The sequence below is a fragment of the Cyrtonyx montezumae genome, unplaced genomic scaffold (genome assembly GCF_038088225.1).
Source record: "Cyrtonyx montezumae isolate F1298 unplaced genomic scaffold, pur_monq_1.0 scaffold_34, whole genome shotgun sequence".
Taxonomy (NCBI): Eukaryota; Metazoa; Chordata; class Aves; order Galliformes; family Odontophoridae; genus Cyrtonyx; species Cyrtonyx montezumae.
Window position 1 is genome coordinate 5841851 of NW_027072039.1, and position 23341 is coordinate 5865191.

General features: G+C 42.5%; 1 protein-coding gene across 1 annotated transcript in view; it reads left to right on the forward strand.

Moving 5' to 3' along the window:
- SKOR2 (SKI family transcriptional corepressor 2) overlaps positions 1-11201 on the forward strand; it is a 16826-nt gene extending 5625 nt beyond the window's left edge. The window contains exons 4-7 of the mRNA XM_065745225.1: positions 3491-3556; positions 3941-4039; positions 7486-7553; positions 11139-11201. Of these exons, the coding sequence (XP_065601297.1) occupies positions 3491-3556; positions 3941-4039; positions 7486-7553; positions 11139-11201 (296 nt within the window). The remainder of the gene's footprint in view (positions 1-3490; positions 3557-3940; positions 4040-7485; positions 7554-11138) is intronic.
- The last annotated feature ends 12140 nt before the right edge of the window (positions 11202-23341 follow it).

The window sequence follows — 23341 nt, forward strand, 5'->3', positions numbered from 1 at the left end:
ACACTGGATCCAGAAGTTAATGACATAGAATTTATTACTTTTTTGCAAAAAAAAAAAAAGAAAGAAAGAAAGAAAAGAAACAAAAACATAAAAAAGGAAAGAAATTGAAAGTTGAAAGTTGAAATGAAGGTGAATTTTCAAATCCAGGACCCAGTACTGCAAATTAATAGCCACGTTTTTATGTGAGTTCAGTGCATGACAGATAGCTGAAGATGGGCATTAGGGCTGAGTCCTCATTTCCCATTCCTGTCTCTTTTCTGTTATTAATAAGGAGTTGAGGAAATCTCTTTGGATTATTACAAGAGGGTGAACCTTATTTATTTTTTGCATGTCTCAATATTTGGTGATAAGGTTTCTCTGTTGTTTTTTCTCTTTGTTTTAAGCCTCATCTTCTGGAATCTTACCCTCCATTTAAAACAAACCCCAAATTAGCAATTATCCAGCTCTTGTGTTTCCAGAATAAAGTTATGAAATACTTCTCAGAAATATCCTAAAGCTCAGCCCAAAAGCAATCGATTCATTGTATAAACACTGCATATTTTGGAAGCAAAACGCAGTTTTTAAATGTTTCATTTGAAATCTCGTAACCATATTCTCATCCTGAAGTCTTTAAGTACTTCTGTGCAGATATTTTTAAGTCAGATATCCATGTTTTGAACTATAAATGGAAGTTATAAACTAGGCTTTATCTGTGCAAATATATATATACATATAATATATATACAAATCTATATATGTGTATAGAGAGAGCTAGTTTGTTTTAAAGTTAAGCCACTTATAGGGCAAATAAACATTTGAAGCTCTGGAATTTGCAAGATGTGTACATCAGCCCCAGCATGGAAAAACGCTTCAACATGCCTATTGCATTTTCTAAAATAGGTGTACTTTCCAAAGACTTGCTTAGCCTATTGATTATTTGTCCTCCAAATGCAGCACGAATATGTAGGATGCAGGAATATTTTCAGTAAGAGCGTGTTTTGGAAGGATTTATTCAGGATGAACACACAAACTGTGCACGTCTTACAGCAAGTCATTAATTGTAAATACAGATGGAGCCTTTGGAGTTCTCCAAGTCTGCCCTTTCACATCTGCCTGTACTTTTTGCATGAATATATGTTTGGACACAGAAGATATAGATACTGTCATTACCGAGGTCTTTGTGCCTGAATAACATGTTCTCTCCAGCAAAAAAATAATGGAGCATTTTGAAGTTGTGGTCCACGCGGACCGCTGGTGCTGCATCATTTCTTTTTTTCCTCCATGGATCATAGGACTGCAGAATCATTAAGGCTGGAAAAGACATCCAAGATCCCCAAGCCCAATCCCAACCCACCCCCACCATGCCCACTAACCATGTTCTCAAATGTCACATCTGCCCAGCTCTTGAACACCTCGAGGGATGGGGACTACTTTACTGAAAATAAATTATTCCCCATATCCAATATGCAATGGATGGATGTTCACATTGCAGGTTAAGGATGCCATCTGTGCAACCCAAGAATACAGTCCACCTTTACTCCAGGCAAAAATACCTGCACTAATCAGAAAGAACGGAGGTACCAAAGTGGCTTTGTATACTTTGCCCACTTCTCCCCCTACACAGCAGTCTTGAGGTACAGTTAGATTTTTGACTAAATTGAAACCAAACTGAAAGCAAACTTAGGTGCCCACACATTTATGGGTCTGCACAGCTTTTGTTTTTCGTGCTGCTGAACACAACTTTGCGCATAGACAAGGCCCAAGAGAATTCTGGTGGAGCTATTAGGAGGGGAAGTGATTTTTTTGTCGACTGATTAAAATTCGTTGGGCTTTCTGTTTGTTTGTTTTTAAACACCTATTTAGCTTTTAATTAACATTTAAGAGAAAGGAAGCTGGTTAAATATTCAATACCTCCTCCCTTTCAATTAAGGTATAACAGTACACAGCACTTGATGAGGCCTTTGGGAAGTATGGAAAAACAGAAGAGCAGACTCCTGATTATCATTCTGAGGGGGACTGGGAAGGTGAAACTCATCCGATTGTTGTTATTATTGCCATTAACAATAATAATGTCGAGGCCCTTTTATGAACAGCAGAAAGCAGTTTAAGAATGAGGGTGATTCTTTAAAAGGCAGACGCTAGGATTTGCATTTAAATACCTCCACTTTTCCCATCCTGTTTTTTACTTACTTGGGCAGCGAGGATGGCTGATATTTACAAATAAACGACTGCCCTTACTAAACTAAATAATTTATTTCTTTTTGATTGTGTGTTCTCATTTATTGTAGATTTATCTAACAAAATGCTTATTCTATTAACAGTCCTGCTTAAGACCACACTATATTAAACAAACAAATAAAAAAATCATTTTACACGATGGGTATACTTTAAAGCACTGCTCCAAGAGTGAAATATTTTCTTCTTTTTGTTTCTTTTGCTCCTTTTCATTTGAGAGACAGCTCACCTGCAGGAAACGTTTTGTTCATATCAAATATCACATGATAATGATTTTTTTTTTAATAATAGTGTTATGCAAACTGATTTAAATGGCACTACTGGCAGCAGGTATCACTTGTGCAAATGTTTATACCCGCATGAGATTATTTTTTATTTTTAAATAAAGAAATAGGAAGAGAGTGCAGATGCTGAAGTGCACAGCTATTGGATATGTTTCATATACTATGACTTCAAGGTTTACTGGGCATAAGAATGCATTGATTTTTGAAAACAGAAATAAATGTTTTACAAAAACATGTCTGATTGCATGGAAAACAAGACTTTCCAGCTCAGCTTCACAATTAGCTCGCTGTAGTGACCTGCTATCAATGTGCTGTGACTGCAAGCTTTTGAGTAGCTGCTGTCTTACCTGTTGTGTTCAGTGCAAGAACTTTTCATCTTCCCCCAACCCATGATATTTTCTCCATGACTCTTTCAAATACATAAATAAATGAACAGATTTACACATGTCTTCCTTGCAGTTATTTGACAGTGGTTAATGATGCGCACTTAGCGGCTGGGCAAAAACCAAGCAAAAGTGCGATTAGTTCAATAACTGCCTCCTTACCAAATATTTTTTTAATTATTGAGAGTCCTTTTATACTTAAAATAATAGAAAATCTCACATTAATTTCAGTGAGAGTGGTATTTTGTCGTTTATAAACCTGTCTCCATGCCTCTTTCAAAACCTTGTTTGTAGAAACTACAGAACAAAAAAAAAAAAAAAAAAAAAACCAAAAAAACATATTTTCAGAGGACGATTAAAATACATCATGAAACCTTAGAAGACCTGTACCAGGAAATGTATCTCTGGTCTCAGGTAGGGTTTGTTGTGTTTGTGAATGACATCTGGTTGTTGTAGAGAAAAATTAATCTTACTATATCATTTTTTCTTCTTTAATTTTATTTATTTTTGCCCCACGTTCTCTGAAGCAGTTTAATAGTAAAGACAATTCTGATGAAAAGTGATATATTGAAAAGTAAATCAATAACTTTTTCCTTTTTTTTTTTTAAGGTGAGCACACACAAGAAACCAATTCACCTCATTCACTGAAGAAGGATGTAGAAAACATGGGGAAAGGTAAAACAAATCAGAGTCTCTTCCGTTATAAAACTGCTCTTTGTTTTAATAGAATATGAGGATAATAGGGGGCATTTTTGTTCTGCACCATATTTTAAGCTTGTCAAGTAACATATGAATAATATATGGACCTTTGGGTGGATATAATTGAGATTAATGCATATATATCAATCAATACATGACACTGTAATATAATACTTTAAAATAATATATTACATTGATTTATATTCATGGCTTTCTGCACAAAATCTATCGTAGGTCTATGCAACTTTTTTTTTTATATAACTGCTTAAATATTTTGTCTTATTGTAATGAATTGCTCAGTGACTGCTCTCTCAAGAATTATTTCCACAGATTAGTAACACCGCTTTTCTTTTTTCTTAGAGGAACTCCAGAAGGTTTTGTTTGAACAAATTGACTTGCGGAGGAGGCTGGAGCAGGAGTTCCAGGTGTTGAAAGGAAATGCCACTTTCCCAGTATTCAGTAAGACACGTATCTGTGGTTTTGTTATTTTTTTGAGAATTGCTGTTTGTTGTTGAGTTGTGAAATATAAGAGAGGCGTGTCCTCAGTGGCCTGCCCTCAGTTGTACTGCCAGGACTTGGGAGGTTGATGGTTCTTCTGCTGCCACTTTTCAGGCCGCTAACACAGGTCTTTTGTAGGAAAGATCTAGATGTCTCTTGTGGTGTGCATTTTAAAATGAAATGGACGATTAGAAGGGTTTTCATGAGATTACCAGGAAGTTGAACTGCAGGCACAAAGAAATAGTAAAAGACCTACTGATGGGGAAAATGTGCATTCACACATAAGTTAGCTTTTAGCAAACTTCTCTTAACTCCTGCATGACCAAAGTATCCGACCAGCTCTCATGTTGTTTTCCTGGAGCTTCCTGGAGAGATCAGAAGCTCTCTGTTCTGTTAGAGTTCCCATAAAAAACTCCAGGGACAAAGACCAGCATTGTCAGTACCCCAGTTCAACAATCAGCTCTGCTGCATGCTGGGGAGTGTCCGGTTCACTAGAAGAGGTGGTAATGCAGATTGCATTTTCTTGTTATTTAAAGAGAATATATTTTTCTGCTTTCTGTAGATAAGATAAATTCAGAGAAGCAAGGAAGTGCAAGGCAGGTCTCTGGAAATGACTCCATCTTTAGCTCAAATCTCGAAAGCTTCATAAATAAAGAAGAGCCTGAAGTGGTATAGATATTAATGAAAGGAGATAACCTCATCCTTCAGTATAAATTCAGTCATTACGTGGGTTTGAGAGTGAGGTAATTTTCAAATAATTTGTATAGATCAAAATGTTTGATGTGTGGTGTTGGTAAAATGGCATCTTGGAGTTGTGCCATTCGGGTCACTCATTTATCCTTTTGTTCTTCTACAGTAAAATTAATGCTCTGTCATTGCCATGTAAATAAACACTGCAATTAAACCACATGAAATACAATTCAAATAAAAGAAAAGAACATATACGGCCGACCAAGGAAGTGGCGACTGCGTATGCCGCCTTGAAAAATATGTGGTTTCAACATACCACAAAGCAGTGGTCAATTTTCTTCAGGATTAAAATAGAAAACAGATAATGTGCTGTAAACAATATATGTAAGTGACCGTAAAACCTATTTACAGATTTAGATTTACCAAAAAAACCCTCCTCCACATATAATAAAAAAAGAAAATGGGTCTTTGTCAAGCAAGTAAGTGTAAAATCTGAGATAAATGTGGTTTGTCCTCTAGAGCTGTGTGTGTTGCACTGAAAGAAATGGAGCTGCTGCTTCAGATCAGGTGTTAGAAGCTATTTGTCTTGCAGGTTTCCCTAGTAAAGTTTCTAACTGCCTGTGGTGGTGCTGGATAGGAAAGAGCTAGAGAAAGAAAACATAGAAAAACGAACTAAAGGAGGGCACGTGCCCGAAAATCAACTAGAGAAAGCACAATTAAAAGCGTACTGATGGTCTTCTCATGGCTTGGAGATACGTAGAGATGTAGGAGGGGGAGAAGAACAGACTTGCAATCCAGACTGGCTCACGGCAGCAGCTGGGTAGAGGGCTGAGCGGCCAAGAGGGCTGAACCTCTGTCCGCCGCTGAAGGTGCTGAAGGCAGAATCCTACACCGGTTTTACCTCTGGTGTAGACCGGCTCAGTTTTTGTCCTGCTGCATTTAACGACTTGGTAGTAAAACAATAAAAACACAGGCTGGATAGTTCAAGTATTTAAGTTTGTATTAAGAAAACTCTTTAAATATTCATCTCCTTTCTCCTGGGTATTGCTCATGGCTTTGTCTGTAAGCGTTTAAATGCTGCTGGAAGAAAAAAAAGAAAAAGAAAAAAAAGCGTTATCCTCATCATTAACCCCATTTGCACGGTGAATTTCTAGTGCATATCTGAGCAGGATTTCTGAGCTGTTTGTATGAGGAGCATTTCTTTGTGTAGCCTGCTCCTGTTGAAATGAAATTGGAAGAGGACGCACAGGATAGCTAGGATAGCTAGCACAGCAACAAGAGATGGTCACCTTTTGTTCCACATGGCTATTTTGGTAAGGAAGACAAGAATTGCAAACTGGTCTGCATTCCTTTCCTTTTCAAGTCGGAGAGGAAAAAATAGGCTGAAGAAATTTAATCTTAAGGAATTCCTGAAGTTGTCATTGCATTCTTTTCGATGTAGCCATGCTGGACTCCTGCTGGTTTCAGCTAGACAAATCTTCTTTTTGTTTCTTTTCCTGATATTTTCTTGCCATCCTCCATCGTCTCCATGACCCTTAAGTAACATCCTTTGCTTTTCATTTAGACAGGACCGAATTATTGTATGAAAGACGACAGAGCTCTGCCCCTTCTAGTTTCTTCCAGCCCTTCCCTATGCCTGCAACCTGATGGGGACACGTCTCCTTTCCCCCAAGGCAAGGCAACTCCTACCTCTCCACCGTGATGTGCTCTCAGTCTTCTTGCTTCTGGTTTGGAGCTTGAGAATGTAGTGAGCTTGTGGGGCTCTGCAGGGCATGCGTATGTTCCCAGGTCTGCGGCAGCACACAGAGCATTGATAGGAACCACATTTCTCACCTGGGATCAAATCTTTTCATTGCAATTTCAGTATTTCTGTGACTCACATTACTGCCCTATCGAAGTATCCCACAGTCATTTAATCTATTAATCCTCCCAGCGCTCCAGGCAGATGAAGCAGCGCTATTATTCCTGATTTACTGGAGAAGAAACGAAGCGTGGCGAGACACATGCACAGAGCCTGGAGAGCAGATATTGAACTCAGGCTCCATGAGTTCTGGAGCTGTGGTCCAAAAGCCAACATGCCTGTTGAAGTCTTTTAAATAAGCCATTCTGGCTGCATCGGCCTTGTAGTACACTTCAGCAAGCCACTACCAGAACTGAAAGGTTGTGCCTATCTGTCTCAGAAGACATCGTCTGTCTTTCAGTGACTTTTTCCCATCTGAGTTTCACATCACTCTTTAAGGAATTTGAGTTGTGTTCAAAGTTGTCAGCACTGTGTTCTAAACTACAAATCAAATCTTGCATCCTTGAACGCTTTCTGTTCTCACATCCTGGACATCCCTATTGACGTCAGCAGATTTATACCAAAGCAAAGCAGCTTTTGCTGTTATCTCCAGTTCTTGTAGGAGTTTGACTGATGACTGCAGAGTCTGGCCCATTGAGAACATCACTGTGGGCATGAATGTTAGCAACAGAAACTTAGGAGCCTACATCTGTAAACTGGGGGAGGATGGAGCTCGATTTGTTCTTTCCCAAAGCATTTTTTCCATCAACAGTGCCTCCTATTAGATAAGAAGTTTTTGCTAGGTGCATCTTTCAGACAGACTTTGTCATCCTTCAGTTGAGTTTGGTTTCATGTGAGTTGTATGAATTCTGCTATGGTCTCTATTTTAATTACTGTCTCTACTTTCTTTTTTAAACTTTTTTTTTTCCCTTAATAGATAATTTTCAAGATCAGATGAAACGAGAGCTGGCATACAGAGAAGAAATGGTACAGCAGCTACAAATCGTGAGTCTATGTCTTCTACTAAAAATGTTATGAACTATCACTTTGATTTTTTAAGTACACCTTCAAGTTTTTCCTCTGCAAGCCATGTAGATGTAATATTACAGAATTCACATTTCCTTATGCTTACGAACACGTTAGCATGCAGTTCTTAACTGGTTTAGAGCCTAATTACCTGGAGATTTACTTTCATACCATAACCAGATGGGTCTTCATCTTTCAACTCAATGGAATGTGCTGACTGAACACTGAGACAAGAGCTTTTCTGAGTCAGGCTTGCCAAAAATCCCCACTTGTCTGAATCAGCCCTCTGCATGAGAAATCTCAGTTTTTCACACGCTAAAGATGGGAGGGGTCGTTGTCTTCTGGTGCTGTCATTTTCTACTTGATAGGTTAGGACATAAAAATAAAGCTGAAGGCCACGATTGTCAGACGTGTGTACTGTGCTCCGAGGCATTTAGAATGGCCTTATTTTTAGAGCTGTGTGCTCCCTGTTCCTGCTGACTTCAGAGATTTCAATGAGAGATGGAGGGTGTTGGAAAGAGGTTGTTTCATGGAGAAAATAGACTCTGGACCATTTTTGGAGTTTCTTTCTGCCGCTGGTCTCCACTCTTCATCATGTCCAGTTGTTACTCTGTTCCCTTTCATCTCCCAGTACCTGGTAGAGTGTTCCATTGGAATCCTGCTGGCCTTCTTGGCTCATTCCATGGATGAATTAAATCTTTTGGTTCAGGATAAATTAATAAGCAGGATTTATTTTTATTTATTTTGTCTGTTGTTTTTGACAGAGGTAGTTTTATACATATCTGGAACGCTGTAGTACTGCTTTCACAAAGCTGCCCACCCTTAATTGTCACTGGAGTGCAAAGAGAAAAGATGAAATCTTTAATACCTGCTAAAATCTCGATTTTACTTTCAGCTTCATATGTATGTAGGATTAAACACAAAATTTACTCCCTTAACTAGCCACAGAATTTGGCTTAATCATTTTTATTTCTAAGATACGAATTGGTTGGCTCATTGGGTGCTTTTTGTTCTGTTTTGGTTTTGCTTTTCTCACCACTGAGTGCCTATACAACTTAAATTAGTTCTTCCTGAAGACTTCCGTATGATCATGAAGGCATCTGTTTATTTAAAAGCACTTTTGACATTGTGAAACTGCAATGCAGAGCACGATGATGAATTGCCACCCCAGCAAACGCGCTGGGAAGTTGCGCTGTAGGATGGGAAGCGATGGCTCAGGCTCCAAGTGCCCTCTGCTGTTACTCTGCCATCACTGCACTCACCGCAGCGAAGACCTGGCGCAGTTTTAACGTCCCTCATTGAAAGCCTCACTGTTTAATCAATGAATTGTAATTTTAATGCTTTGTCCACTCCGGACTTTGAAAAATTATTTTATGGCTTCCTGAAAGTCAGGAACAAGGCTCGGGTCTTTGGGAAAGTGTTCTGTTACAATCTCTGAAGAGGATATTGACATCTTCAGACACAACCTGGCTCCGTAGGTGGATGGAGCGTTGGACTCTGTGTGGCCATTGGCTATTTCTCTTAAGAAGGAGTTGGTCCGAGTGCCTGGAGCAGCTGCCAGGAAGCTCTGCAACCGTATGCCAAGCTTTCAGCCAAGTGCCAAGCAATCAATAAATCATCATATTTAACAAGAAGATTGATCTTAAATCACCAAGCGTGTTTTTCTCTTCTTCCTGCCTCAAAGCATTGTCTACCCAAATGGCTGAGTACGTGGAGGTCCCGCTTTGCCTCAGGCACGGGTTGTGGTCAATCCTACTACTTCTCCATGGGGATAAAGGCAGTAGGTCTTTGAGACGTGTTAGAAAAGCCAATTGTTCTGACAGCCTTTTGTCTTTCCATCTGGTTTAGATGGGTTTTGTGTTCACTCGAGTCTTGGCTTCCTCCCCAGTGACCGTGAGGTGACAATATGCTCAGCCCTCAAAACTGGATCCATCTAGAACTCATCTGATGGTTGATGGCCTGTAGCTCTCAGTGTTACTTTGAACCATCTCTGTTCTTTGAAGGCAGACAAGAAAATAAATGAGGAACTATCTGTCTGCAAAATTGATTTATCTTCATCATCTTCTATCCTGATCTTTAAAGGTTCACAAGAAGTCTTTAAAAGAAGGAAAAAATCCACCCTGGTGTGGCATTATCAGGTCTTCGGAGGTATGAAATCATGCTCCTTGGAGTACTACTGTAATTAAGAAAAGCTCTAATAGATTTAGTTCCTATTTTATGCTGTACATGGAAAGTTGAGGTTTTGTACAATTAACATAATCGTGACACAAGCAGGGAATTTTCACATTGTTATGTAGCTCTGCCGAGATGTTGGTCACTGTGTGCTTGTCAGTGCATAAGAGAAAAGGTAAATAGGAAATAGTGGTGCTTCAAAACATCAATTTGATTTTGGTGGAATCATCTGTAGTTTAATAAGGATTGAAATTACTTCCACATGCATAATCCCAAGCAGAATTCGGTTCCCAAGAAGGCAAAAGGGATGTGATCCAGGAATCTTATCAAAAGCATCTGTGTGCCCTTTGAAGTACTGATCCTATCTTCAACCAAATACTCACTCAGGATGCACAAAAGGGACTGTCGTGTCACAAACAGCACTGAATATTGATCTGTTGCAGCACTGGATTCTCAAAATGTTCATGCAGCTTGGAAAGCAGATGACGTTGCATGTGATTTAACTTGTGAAAAACTGTCCCTGCTGAACACCACCCCTTCCACTTTCATTTATTACCAACACTATAGACAAACCAACACACACTGAAAAGACACCAATGTGCCAAATATAGCAGAAAAAAAAATGGATTGAGAGCAGTCCCTTTCTGACAGAATGTACCTCGTTGTATTATCTAGGTCAGTACAGCTTGGGAGATGTCCTATATAACTGACGGCCATGCACAGTGATGTTGGGAGTGAGCAGGAGTTAGAAACACCACAGTCTCAGCTGAAATGTGCTTATTCAGCCACTTGTTGGTGGCTCCCTTCGCTCCCAGATTTGGTCTGATCCTGTTAGCTCAGAAGTCATGAAATGAATTCATGATTTTAACACATTTGACATTATTTCTCAATATATCACGGAGCTCCTGGCAGCAGCAGAAGGTCACCTCGGTCTGCAGCAGCACCGGGAGTGGAGACACATAGATTTTATGATCCCAATATGATTCCTTCCAAAACACTATTCACTACTGAGGAACAGTGAACATGTAGACATTTGGATTCCCACCCACAGGAAAATCTCAGAGCAATTTAGTTTAGTTGCATTTTGAAGAGCTGTCCCACACTGCATTCCCAGCAGCCTATGAACACAGCATCCCACTTTGTTCCTAAATATAACCATGTTCCCTAATATACCTACGTTCTCTGTTTTGCTTTAATTATTTGTTCCACTTCAGTGGCTTTCCACGGGTTGGTAGAGATAGTTATTAAGAACTTCCTAATTACGGGGATATAAATATATGCAGACTGATAGTCCCAACCTGCTGTATTTTGGCTGTGCAGAGATTCCAGCCTGGATATGTTTTTAGCCAAATCTTGGCTTAAAACACTGGCTTTGTTTCTGTATCATTGCAGATTCCCTATGCAGCAAGCTTGATCAGGAAAGAAAAGCTGGGTGCACACCTCAGCAAAAGCTAAAGGTAAGCTTGTGAAAGAAGAGGTGGGGTGGTATTCTGACCAGCCTAGCCACGGGGTTTTTCTCTTCAGCCACTGCAAGAATTGAGAGAATCATTCTGCTGTGTGATGTCGATCCGTCCCCACCATGACCACTATACCATGCCCCCCAGCTGACATGTATCCACAGCTCTTCAACACTTCCAGGGACAGGGACTCCACCAACACGCTGGGCATCCTGTGCCAGGGCCTGACCACTGTGGAGAAGAAATTGTTCCTAATGTCCGATCTGGACTTTCCCTGGTGCAACTTGAGGCCGTTACCTCTTGTCCTAAATCATCACCCAAACTGTGAGGTTTCACTGGGGTGGGGCGTAGTGTTGAGAATTGACCACTGATTGAACACAGCCTAATGGCCTGAGCAAGAGCTTCTGATCTCTTGTGCTAGAAAGTGGCTTCAAGGAAATGACCCTCCAGCAGAAAGTGGCAAACTGCCTTGACATTCAATTCCAGGTGCTAAAGACTTAACATTTAAATTAACTTTTACTCAGAGAGCAATGAGACCCTGGCACTGCTGCCCAGAGAAATGTGGGTGCTTCACCAGGGCAGGATTGGGTGGGGCCCTGGGCAGCTGAGTTGAGAAAAGCAGCATCAGATGAACAGCACCATTTATTCTCACCGTTGCACTTCCAGCAGACAGTAATCCCCATAGGAGTGTCCCAGAATCACAGCCCCACGAATTTCCTGTTTGTTTGTTGAAAGGGAAGGATGGATGCATTTCTTTTGCTGGTTTTGTTGCTGATAGTGCAGAATCCCTGCAGACAACAGGGATTTCTCTGAGTAGGCCCTGGTACTTCTGGAAGATTAGTCGTAACTTAACTGCTAAGCTAAATCAGTCAAGCAGGGAATCACTGCTAAAAACTCCACCTCTCAGAAGCAACTTCAGATTCTCAGTGTGGTGAGCAGGAAAGAGCTGTCTCAGGAAGAAATGTGTATGCACATCCATATCCAAGCAATGCACCAAGGGACTGAAGAGCCTGTGCACTGCAGAGCAGCTGCTCAATCAATGCCCTGTGTTTTCCAGAATTCCTGTACTGCTCTTGTTTGACCTGCCGTGCCAAATCAGGTCTTGTTGCATTTAGTCATACTGCAGTCAGTTGCTCTTCATCTTTAATGGAGTATTTCCATGGGACTCTGCAAATATTAACTAGCAAGTCTCAGTGAGTGCACTGAAGGTTGGAAAAGACCTCCAAGATCCCTAAGTCCAACTGTCAACTCACCCCCACCATTGTCATATGGCCCCAAGTGCTACAGCCCCACAGTTCTCGAACATCTCTGGAGATGGGGACTCTACCACCTCCCTGGGCAGACTGTGCCAGAGCATCACCACCCGTCTGGAGAAGAAATTCTTCCTAATACCCAACCTGAACCATTCCCCTGACCCAACCTGAACCTCCCTTGAGCAGGTAGCTTTTGTGTATCCATTGTGTTGGGTCTGCAAGTGAATGTTGTAATTCTGTGAGTAAAGAAACATCAGATTTGGGCTTAAAGATGGTAACATTCTCTCTTTGTTTTTTTGTTTTTTAATTATTCCTAGAAGCGCAGGACCTTTTGCAGCTGTTCCCTTGTAAATAGTAACCCACCGTTCTGAAATCTAACTTGTATAAAGACTGATAAAATGGAAGTGCTTGGGGATATAAAGAACAAGTAAAACAAATCAGGTTCCTCCGAACTCAAGGACAAGTGACCTCAAAACATCACGGACAACCATGTAAAATAGAAAGTAGCAGCCATTTATTAGTAAAAACAAAACAAACAAGCAAACAAACAAAAAAAAAATATCGAAAAATGCCTGTCCTGGATCATTTTTGGTGGTACCAAAGTTTAAGTCTTTGTGTTTTTAGAAGGACTACTAAACCTAATAGAGGAAACGCTTTTGATGAATCACATACATAAGCAGTGAAGAGAACTGACGATCCTTCCAACGCTACAAACACTAACGCCATCCGCCAGATCATCTTTTCCTTTTGCATAGTGATTGTTCTACGGAAAGAAACACGTGGCTTTGAGATGGAGCCACTCTGGGATGGAAGGATAAAAAAGCGTGAGCCATACACAGTGCTTTTTAAAAGCAGACTGGAATCTCTCATACCCCTCTCCTTGACCCCTTTCTCCTCTGGTATTTTGCCTGCTGTATGAATTAAGATTGTACTCTTCTGGAAATATTTTACAATTTAATATTGAGTGTAATTAAGAATATAATCACTGTTATCAGAAAAGGTATTTAACTCTGTTGTAGTTTCTTTATCATTCATGTGGATAAAAAGTCTATAATAAAACAAAGAAAACTATGAGATAATAGTTGAGCTTCTCTGTAATTCAATGCTGTGCATAGCGCTGGAAAAAAAAAAGGAGTGAGGAAATGTATCCCCAAGAATATCAGTTTAGAAGCACTTCAGTTCATAGGTCTGAGTCTGACAATGTGTTCACCAGTGGAGTCCTTCTCATTCCTGTCCACCTTTTCTATGCCAAAGTGTTTTTGTAAGCACCCATTGCGCCTCCTTGGTTGTCTTCCTTCCACCAACTGGTCATCACTCCTCTAAAAGAAGCGATCCCACAGCTTTCCTCTGCCTTTTTTTTATGAGCTCTATCCTTTGTGAGTCAGGGAAATATCTGTGTAGAGCACTCAGGGCACAGGATATCACATAGATCATAGTGTAGAGTGACACAGTGACGTTTTCCAATCTTTTCTGTGAAGAATGAACTCTTCTGTAGTGTCGTGGTAAAATGTCTTACCGCTACAGATCAAAACTTTTGCCCAGACATAAAGCAATCCCATTGCTCAATAAGAAATTACTGCCTTAATGGCTTCAGAGTGCCAGAGCTCCTGGATGTGGTCAGGCGAGCGGAGCAGCCTGTTGTCTCCCACCATGTGTTCAACCCCAGGAGGAGACATGAAGGATTTTGCAGCAGATTTATTACTTCTCTCTGTTCTGTTCTCTTCAGCAGAGCTCAGGCCATCATGTTTCCCGTGCGAGTTTTGCTTCCACGTGTTGGTTTTGCAAAAGTAACCAGTTGTGTACTTACTGCATGGCTCACGCAAATGAAGGATATTTAACTATTAAGATTCTGTTTAATGTTCAGTCCTCAGCTTTGCACCCTGACTTTGATACTCAATGCTAAACTCCCAGATAGGAAACAGAACCACCACTTGTCTTGTTGGTAAACAACCTGCAGATCTCCGCTGCAGATGTGAAAGTGGAATGCAGGTGAAGCCTGAATGAAATCTCTTGAATTAAAAACTCATCCCTCACACCGATAAAGCTCGAGAACGTGACCCTGGAAAACAAACACAGAGCAGCCACCGCCTAAGCAGCTCTCCTTCAGCAAACATCTCATGAAGCTTCTTATCACCCGCTGGCTCTTGTTTGCTTTCCTCTTGTGACAAAATTGTACATGTTAAAGTGATGAGGTTCCTGATGTAGCAGTAAGCTGTTGTGCCCTACAGTCTCAACCCTCAGTGTGTTTTTTTCCTCCAACTGGTGGCATAAAGAAAGGAAAAAGAATGACCTACATTGCTGATACGTTGTGTGTGCCCATCCTAATGCTGCCTTGTATTGAACTCAACTCTATAGATAGTTATGGAATCATACAATCAATACCCCAAGTTCGAGGGGACCGATAAGGATCACTGAGCCCAACTCCTGGCTCCACATGGCATCAGCTAAAAATCAGAACATAGATTGTGACAGTGGCCCTGACGAGGCTGTGTGTGAGCTGCGTATGTCCTGGGGAGGTGTGCCTGGCACAGCAAGTCGGCCCAGACCCACAGCCTTTCTCACAGGAGGTGGCCATGAGGAGATGAAAGGTAAGAGCTCACTGCTGTGCTATTATTATGGGTGTTGGATAGCTTTAATAGAGTGGCAAATCCATAACCATTCAGCTTTTGTTGCGTGCAGCCTGACAATACCTCTGAGAAACCTGCAGTTAACCAAATTTCAGCTGCTATAGTCACTAACACAGGAGGTGAGAGTACAGCTGAAATGCAGTTCTTGGTTTTAGCCTTTATTTTGTCCAATCCTCTGCAAATGCAAATTAAACACAACGTAGACTACACACTGAGTTGTGATTTTAACTGTCTGAGTATTTGGATGAAAGATAAATACATGCAGAAAGCTCATGAGTGGCTGACTATCCCTTTTTCTTATGCAGAGCTGGTCTTCCCTCTACCACACACATCTCCAAACCATTTTGAGCTCTGCCCTTCAGATGTGGTGATGCAACTCGAGGACCCAACTCACAGACTGTTTGCTTCTGTGATACTTCAGCACCAAGCAAAGACAAAGAGGTACGTGCTTTCCCTTGCTCAAAACATAGGAGCGAATCTTCTCCTACTCAGAACACTTAGGTGCCTTCAAAACATCTCCCTCTAAGACCATAGATTTCCTCGAAACGTTCTCCATATTTTTTTTATATAAAACTTTAGAATCACAGAAACACCAAGGTTAAAAAAGAACTCAAAGGTCATCCAGTCCAACCACCCTTTAAGGTCTTTGTGCCAAAAGTTTTGAGAAATTTTTGTAGTAGGCAAAAAAAAAAAAACCCAGCACCTTCTCAGCAAATCTGACTGTTTGAATCCAAAAAGGAATTACCAGAAGCAAAGACCAGCAGTGGCTTTTACCCCCGTTAGGCAGCCACTTTTGCCCCACTGGCTTTCAAAACAGAATGAAACTGTACTCTGAAAGTACATAAATTCAGGGTGAAATTCCATTCACAAGAAAATTTTGTGAGGAAGAATGTGTCCTTTGTGTCTTTGTACTGAATATCTACCAGGGCCACAGGGATGAGATGTGCATAGCTTACAAGACTTGTCTCTGCTGCGAATCTTTACATTCGATGGTTTCTCCCATGTAAAATAAAACACACAGCCTCTGACATTATCTAAACGTCCTTGTTGGCTTGGAATGTGGAGATCTGATACGCTGCCAACCAACCTAAAGGGCTGTGAAGAGCTGCCCTCATTCTGTTGATACTGGCAGGAGGAGCTGTGATTCTTTTGTGGCTGTTTACCTGCATGCAGCAAAAAAAAATAAATGTGTCAGACTCCATTGTTTTGAAATCCCTGCTCACCTGCAAAACCAAAACAACAAAGTGTACAGATGGAAAAAAGGAGTCTCCACCCTACAGCACCCCGCCCTCTCTGCTCACAAAGCTTTGAGCAGTGATGAAGTTTGTTTTGCCAGAAAAACTCAGCATAGTTGCCAGCTCAGCTGCAGCAGCAAGGACTGGGATTTCTGTGCAGAGAAAAAGGAGGTTCTGATCTGCAGCGATGCTGCTTCTCTGGAGGAGGTGTGAGAAGCGGTGAGTGCTGCAGAGTGAGATTCACAACACCCTGCTTGTGGTACAACAAAGAATAAGCTAAGAATAAGCCAACACCAAAACAAAGCATCTTTCAAACTCAGCCCCTCTCCAGCAGCCCAGAACTTGCCTGCTGTGGAGGAGCAGCTTGGCAGCTGCTCAATGAGGGACACAGTTAATGGACATGGATGGGCTGGGGTTGGACTCGGTGATCTTCAAGATCTTTTCCAGCTTTCATGTTTCTAGAACTCTATGATTCTAACCCCTTTCCTTCAGTGTGAAAGCCAGGCTGGTCTGTGTAACACCAAGAAGCAAGCTCTGGGCTCAGACTTCCACGCTCCTGTAGCTGCCCCTGGGCCAGAAGCCATCTTAGCTGATGCAAACCAGGAGGGGACCTTCCCCATGACCCAAAGGTGGCACATCTCTGCAGAGGCTTCAGATGCAAACAACAGAGGAAGCTTTGTTGCAGGAGAGGGTGCATGTGCAGCTGCTGGAAGGAGCCCAGTGCTTGGAGAAAGCTCTGGAGGCCTGTAGGTGGAGTCCAGCTGCGTCAACGGCTCTGCAAGCAAGGAATTGCTTCACTAAAGGACAATGAGTAAAGCTTTGATCCACCTCCACACTTTATTGACTGCCTGTGAAAGGAAGAGATTATTCCACCCTTAAAAAAAAAAAAAAAAACAACACAGAGGAAATAAAACAATCAGCAGAGGCAAATGAAGTGAGCAATTATTCTGGAACCCTTCAGACCAGCTTGACTTTCACTTATGGTCGTACCAGCCTGATGCTAGTGCAAGGATCTCCAGCACCCACAAGGTAACCCAGTAATTTGTTATTTTTCTTCTCAGTCTGCTCCAGTTGAAAATGACCATGCCTTATTTTGTGACACTTTCAAGCTGAAGGGTGGGATGGAGGTGCTCCTTAGGACATCGTGCAGTGTGAGTCAGGTTGTACCGTGGGAGTCTGGAGGACTCCCCAGTGGGAGCTGTTGCAGACAACTCTGACGCATGTCACATATGAGATTTCATCCTCAGCATCATTTCAGAGCTGGCACCATTCCTCTTTTAATGTGAGTGTGGCTTTGGTTTATAATTCTTTTCCTACAGGGTAGTATTCTCTTCAGGTACCTGTGTTTTCTTCTGCAACTTGCCACTACGCAGATTTTTCATAATAATTCCATTTCAGCTTAAAGCTTTTTGGTGCAAAGAGAGTAGAATTGAAAGCGTAGCGTGTAAGTTGTTATACACAAGCTGTTCTGACACCCAAGAGCACACTGGTGGGCTATTTATTAGTGTATTTGTTAAGGGAATGTCATCAGAATACAGCCTGTGATTGCACACTTTGTTTCTATCCTGAAAAAGGAGCTAGAAGGGAATAAAAGAGTGAACAGAAGCCCATGCGTCACGGATGCAAGCTGGAATTAGTGTGTGCCCCATACTGCTTATTTTTCTTATTGCCTTAAGAGAAACATTCTGGTTTTTGGTGTCAGATTAAATTCTGTTTGCAGGATTTGTCTCTCAGCCCCTCTATGCTTTAATTCCCCATCTGCAAAACTATGGTAGTGTAATGCTCCTATCTCACAAGGAAGTTGTAAAGATAATTCGCATTAGAGATGGTGAAATATCCCGAGGTCACACAGGGATCTAAAACAAATACGTTGATTTTGAATGTTAAAATGTGACCTGAGTGTTGGTTTGCCTTTTCAGGATGCTCCACGATGCTGAAGAAGGCTTTCCCACCACCTCCCTGTCCAAGGAAGAAGGTGTTTCATTTTCCTGTTTGTTTCCATTGGCATTTAAAATCTCTTTTGCTGTGTTCGTGAGGTAGCAGCACTGTGAGGCCCCAGGTAATAGCAGAGCTGTCAAACACTGAGGATTTAGCAGATACAAAACAGTGAGTGGGCTCAAAAGGAATGAATGAATGAGCCACATTCGATCTATTTCTGTTGGAGTTTTAGAGAGGGAGGAACAGAGGAAGTCAAAAGAGATATCATAGCAGAAGAGAGGAGTGGAAAGCTTGGAGATAGGTGCACATGGGAGAATCCAAGTCACGATGCCCACTGACAGTGTGCCCAAGTGCCAAATCTCCACAGTTCTTGAACACCTCCACGGACCGTGACTCTACCACATCCCTGGGCAGTCTGTGCCAATGCGATTTAACTCTTTCTGGGGATAAACAATTCCTAATTCTAAACCTGAGCCTCTCTGTTGCAAGCTGAGGTCATTACCCCCTCCACTCACAATTTGCTGCAGACCTGTGACAATTTCCCAAAAGGCTGCATGTCCTAAAGCTGTTCGTTGACAAAACTCACCTGCGGTTTCCATTTGTTCCTCAAGGTTCCTCATCCATTATTTATGAAATCATCATGTTGTCTCTCAGTGGAACTCTGCTTCTGCTCTTTGTGATCAGCATCACAGTCAGAATTCTCCAGAGGTGAGTGCTGTAGCAGAGGAGAGGACCTGGGCTCACCAAGGAAACACGGGCAGTGATCATAGAATCATTAAGGTTGGAAAAAACCTCTAAGATCACCAAGTCCAACCTTAACCCATTTTCACCGTGCCCACCAACTCTGTCCCCAAGCGTCAGGACTCCACATTTGAGTTGGAAGGTTAAGTTACCCTCACTACCAATGGAAGCTGAGGGATGAAAGGATTGAGTATGACTCCGGGGGGGTCCCGAAAAAAGACCTGGGGGTCCTGGTGGATGGCAGCTGGACATGAGTCAGCAGCGTGCCCTGGCGGTCCAGGGAGCCAATCTTACCTCGGCCTGCATCCAAAGCAGTGCAGCCTGCAGGGCAAGGGGGAGGCAGGGATCTGTCCCTCTGCTCTGTGCTGTGAGACCTCACCTGGAGCACTGCGTCCATATGGGGAGTGCTCAGTGCAGGAGAGACACAGGGGAGCATCCGAGAAGAGGGCGACAAGGAAGAAGTCTTTTACACTGAAGGTGGTCAGGCCCTGAACAGGTTGCCCAGAGGTGCAGCTGGATGCCCCATCTTCAAGGTGAGGCTGGATCAGGCCCTGGGCAACCTGACCTTGCTGTGCTGTCCCTGTGCATTGCAGGGGAGTTGGACAACGTGACCTTCAAAGGGCCCTTCCAACTGTAAGAATTCTGCGATTCTATTCTGTGATTCTAAAGAGGATCTATAAACTCTTCAGATTCAATTTAAATTGAGATTAATATTCCAGATTTGATGAATACTGAAAAATCCTAAAGCTATTCTCCATATGTAACCAGAGGTTAAATGAGATATGTAGACATCAACTGGTCATGATTCTAAGTTCTTCGACTCCTGCCTGGGTGTTATATACACAGATATACTCTGACATTTTATTGAGGAAAATGAAGAGACCCAAGCCCCTAGTTTCTCACGACTGACAACACTGTCATTTTTTCAAAAAGCCATGAGGTGAGGAGCACCCCTTGGCGTGCTTATTTCTATAAGGAAAAAAATAGAAAACGTGTTTTGAGAAGTCTCTCCATGCAAAAATTCTGTTTTGTTGAGCTTTAGTTTGAATGCAGCTATGGCCAAATGGAGGAGGGAGATGAGATCAGAAAAGGTGTTCTGCATCAGAGGACAAAAAGATAAGAGGGAACGGGAAGAGGACACCACAATTAACCCGATCTATCACCAGCACCACGCTGCTGTTAGCTATATGCTCCTATAAACTGGATTGGGTTCAAACTACAGATGGCTCTCCATGATGATGTGACACTCAGTGATTAGCTTTCTTCTCTTCTGTCTCACAGCCGCTGTGCCACGCATTACTCTTCCAAAGACCTCAGTGCTCCCGCGGTGGTCCTGGAAAACGCGGCAGTGACCAACGACTGCTCTGACAAGATTTCAACAGTGAATTTGACTGGCCCGGTGTGTCTGAGTTACATTTCCAGCGTGACCACTGGATGCACAGAAGAGACGGTCTCCATTTCTGAGGTCCAGTTCTTGTCCTTTGATGCCTCGGTCACACCCCCAGGTTCACCACTGGAGCAATGATGGCCCTGGCTCCTGTTTCTTCTGGAGAAAAATGTGCATAAAGGGCTCTGGGGTGCATGTTGGCAAGCGATGGGCTGGCATGTCCTACATTTCCTCTGCCATGACTTCAGGTTGCCAACTTGTACTACACCAGTATTAGAAAAAGGAGGAAACCGGGATATATTTTTTGTGCGTGTGGGAGTGAAGAAAAAGCGTAGATTCAATCCTCTTATCTTTGTGGGGTGATGTATTAAAAATGTACTACAGCTTGATGTTTCTCCATATCATCTCTTTCTGTTGAATGAGTCATGAGAAAAAAACACAGGGGAATTTCAGGTGATTTTTATTTAGATAGGTAGGGTGATTCCCAAACCCCTCTGATTCACACACAAATTGAACACTTCACAGCCTTCTATCCACGGTTTCCAACAGGCTATATGACTGTGGCTGTACTATCACTCTTGGACAGTCTGCAAGTCACCAGGTCCGTGATGACTTTTTTATCTGCCCATCTTTACAGTCTGAAGGAAGATACAATCTATTAATCTTTAAACTAAGAGCAGCACTGGTGACCTCTGCCTCTGGTGTGACATCAGCTTGCTAAGGAATGAGCTTGTTCTCCCCACTCAGGTACAAGGACAGGTCAGATTGAGATCTAGTGTGAAGAGGGGTAGCTGAGTTCACTGGCTCCTCCCTGCAGGGTATATGATTTTCCATTTATCTTATCAACTTTTATGGTCTCCCTCCAGCATTGTTCTCAAGAAGCAGCAGGAGGAAAGACTTCTGACCAATGAGTGTTCCCCCAAAAGGGATTTGGCATCACTCATTCCACCTGCAGTCATCACAGTGACAATTTGAGCAACTTAACTGAGGCAGAAACCAAACCTGTTTCATAGAAACATGGAATCACAGAATCATCACGGTTGGAAATGACCAAGATCCCCAAGCCCAACCCCAACCCATCCCCACCATCCCCACTGCCCATTTCCCCAAGTGCCACACCTCCACTTGACCATCTCCCTGGGCAGCCTGGGCCAGTGCATCACCACTCTTTCAGGGAATAAATTTTTATATCTCTTAGGGTCATGGCAAAATTCCCTTTCTTACCTCCAGTGTGGAATTCCAGCATTTGGGGATGAGGACTGTGATGCTGGGATAATCATACAGGATAACGTGCATGTGTGCACCAGAGAACAAACAGCAATTAAAGACTGTTATGTTTAGGGAGCCAAGCACAGTAAGCTTAGGAAATAGCACCAATAAATGGTTGTGTGAGTTCTGAATTTTGTATTTGTTTCATTTTGGTTCTTTGCTCACCAGGAATAAAGCAACACAATCCTGACAGCACGCATTCTACAAGTGTGGGTCTCAGTAGGAGGAGATGAGGATGGTTTAGCCCCAGGAAATGTACTCTGTTTGATGATATTGAACAATAAACCAACGCGAAATGTAAAAGAATGAAAAATAGCCAGGTCTTCACAATACTTCCCCAGCCTCAGCTGTAATCCTTTGGCATCTGTAGGGTGGTTTTGAACTCTCCTTTATGGTGATGGACTGCACTCTCCAGATGACATTGGAGGAATTTATTGCAATGAAACATAACACCTTAATGAAGAAAAGAACCGCTTTCCTCCTAATGCAGCAGCTTTGTCTGGTTTTCCCTCCACCACGCAGTGTGATGGTTCAGATCTAAGACTCGTGTGGTTGCTGAATTGCCATGATGGATTTTACAAAGGGGAAAATCATGTCAAGTTTATGTCAGCTTTACAGCAGCTGCTCTTTGGAAATACATGTTAATTACGGGTAAAAATACTAAGCCGTAACTTGTATACTTGCTTTAAAAACTCGTTGGATTTTTTTTGTTTGTTTTTGTTTTTCAGCACTGTAATTCTAAACATTAGTTCTTCACTGAGGTCAGCAGCTAGAGATAGACTGGATGCTGCAGAGAGGTAGCCCAGGAAACGCCACTTGATGCTGGTGGCTGCCAGACATGCCTGTTAGTGACCACTTGTATCTATCACTGTATGTTTGGAAGGACTTCACAGAGCCCCTGGTAGGGGCTGCCTGCCTCCCCCTCTCCCTCCACACAGCTCAGGCTGCCCAGAGCCCACCCATGGCCTCAGGCACCTCCAGGGACGGGGCACCACAGCTCTGGACAGCAGTGCCAGGGCCTCGCTGCCCTCTGAGTAAAGAATTTCCCCCTCACATTTGACTTAAATCTGTCCTCTCTTAGTTTAAAGCCATTCCCCCTTGTCCTATCACTATCTGCTCATACAACAAGTCAGTCTCACACCTGTCTGTTAAGCTCCCTTTGAGCACTGACGGTTGCAGTGGGGTCTCCCTGCAGCCTTCTCTTCTTCAGGCTGCACACACCCAACTCCCCCAGCCTTTCTTAGCAGCAGAGGTGCTCCATCCCTCTCAGCACTACCATAGATGCTCTGGACCTGCTCTAACCAGCCCCACAGTTTTGTACTGGAGGTTCCAGGCCTGGATGCGGTACTAACACATTATTTAGGTGCATAAAACTATACTGTAGAATCACCAAATCGTAGATTCAAGTTGGAAGGGACCCACAGGGATCACCGAGTCACCACCCAAACCTAAACCCCACGGCTGAGAGCAGCGTCCTAACTCTGAGTCTTATGAGCTCAGATCATGGTGATGACACCAACTGCAGCGCCCTAAATGATTCACAAATCTATTGCAGCCCAGGGAAGGGGCTCATGTTATGTTTGATTGCTTTGAGATAGAGCTGGAGCCATTCAGTGCCTCGCCAGCCGCTCTGAGAGAGGCGAGTGACGAAACCAAGTGTTTCTCCATCGCGAGCAGCGCATTACAGG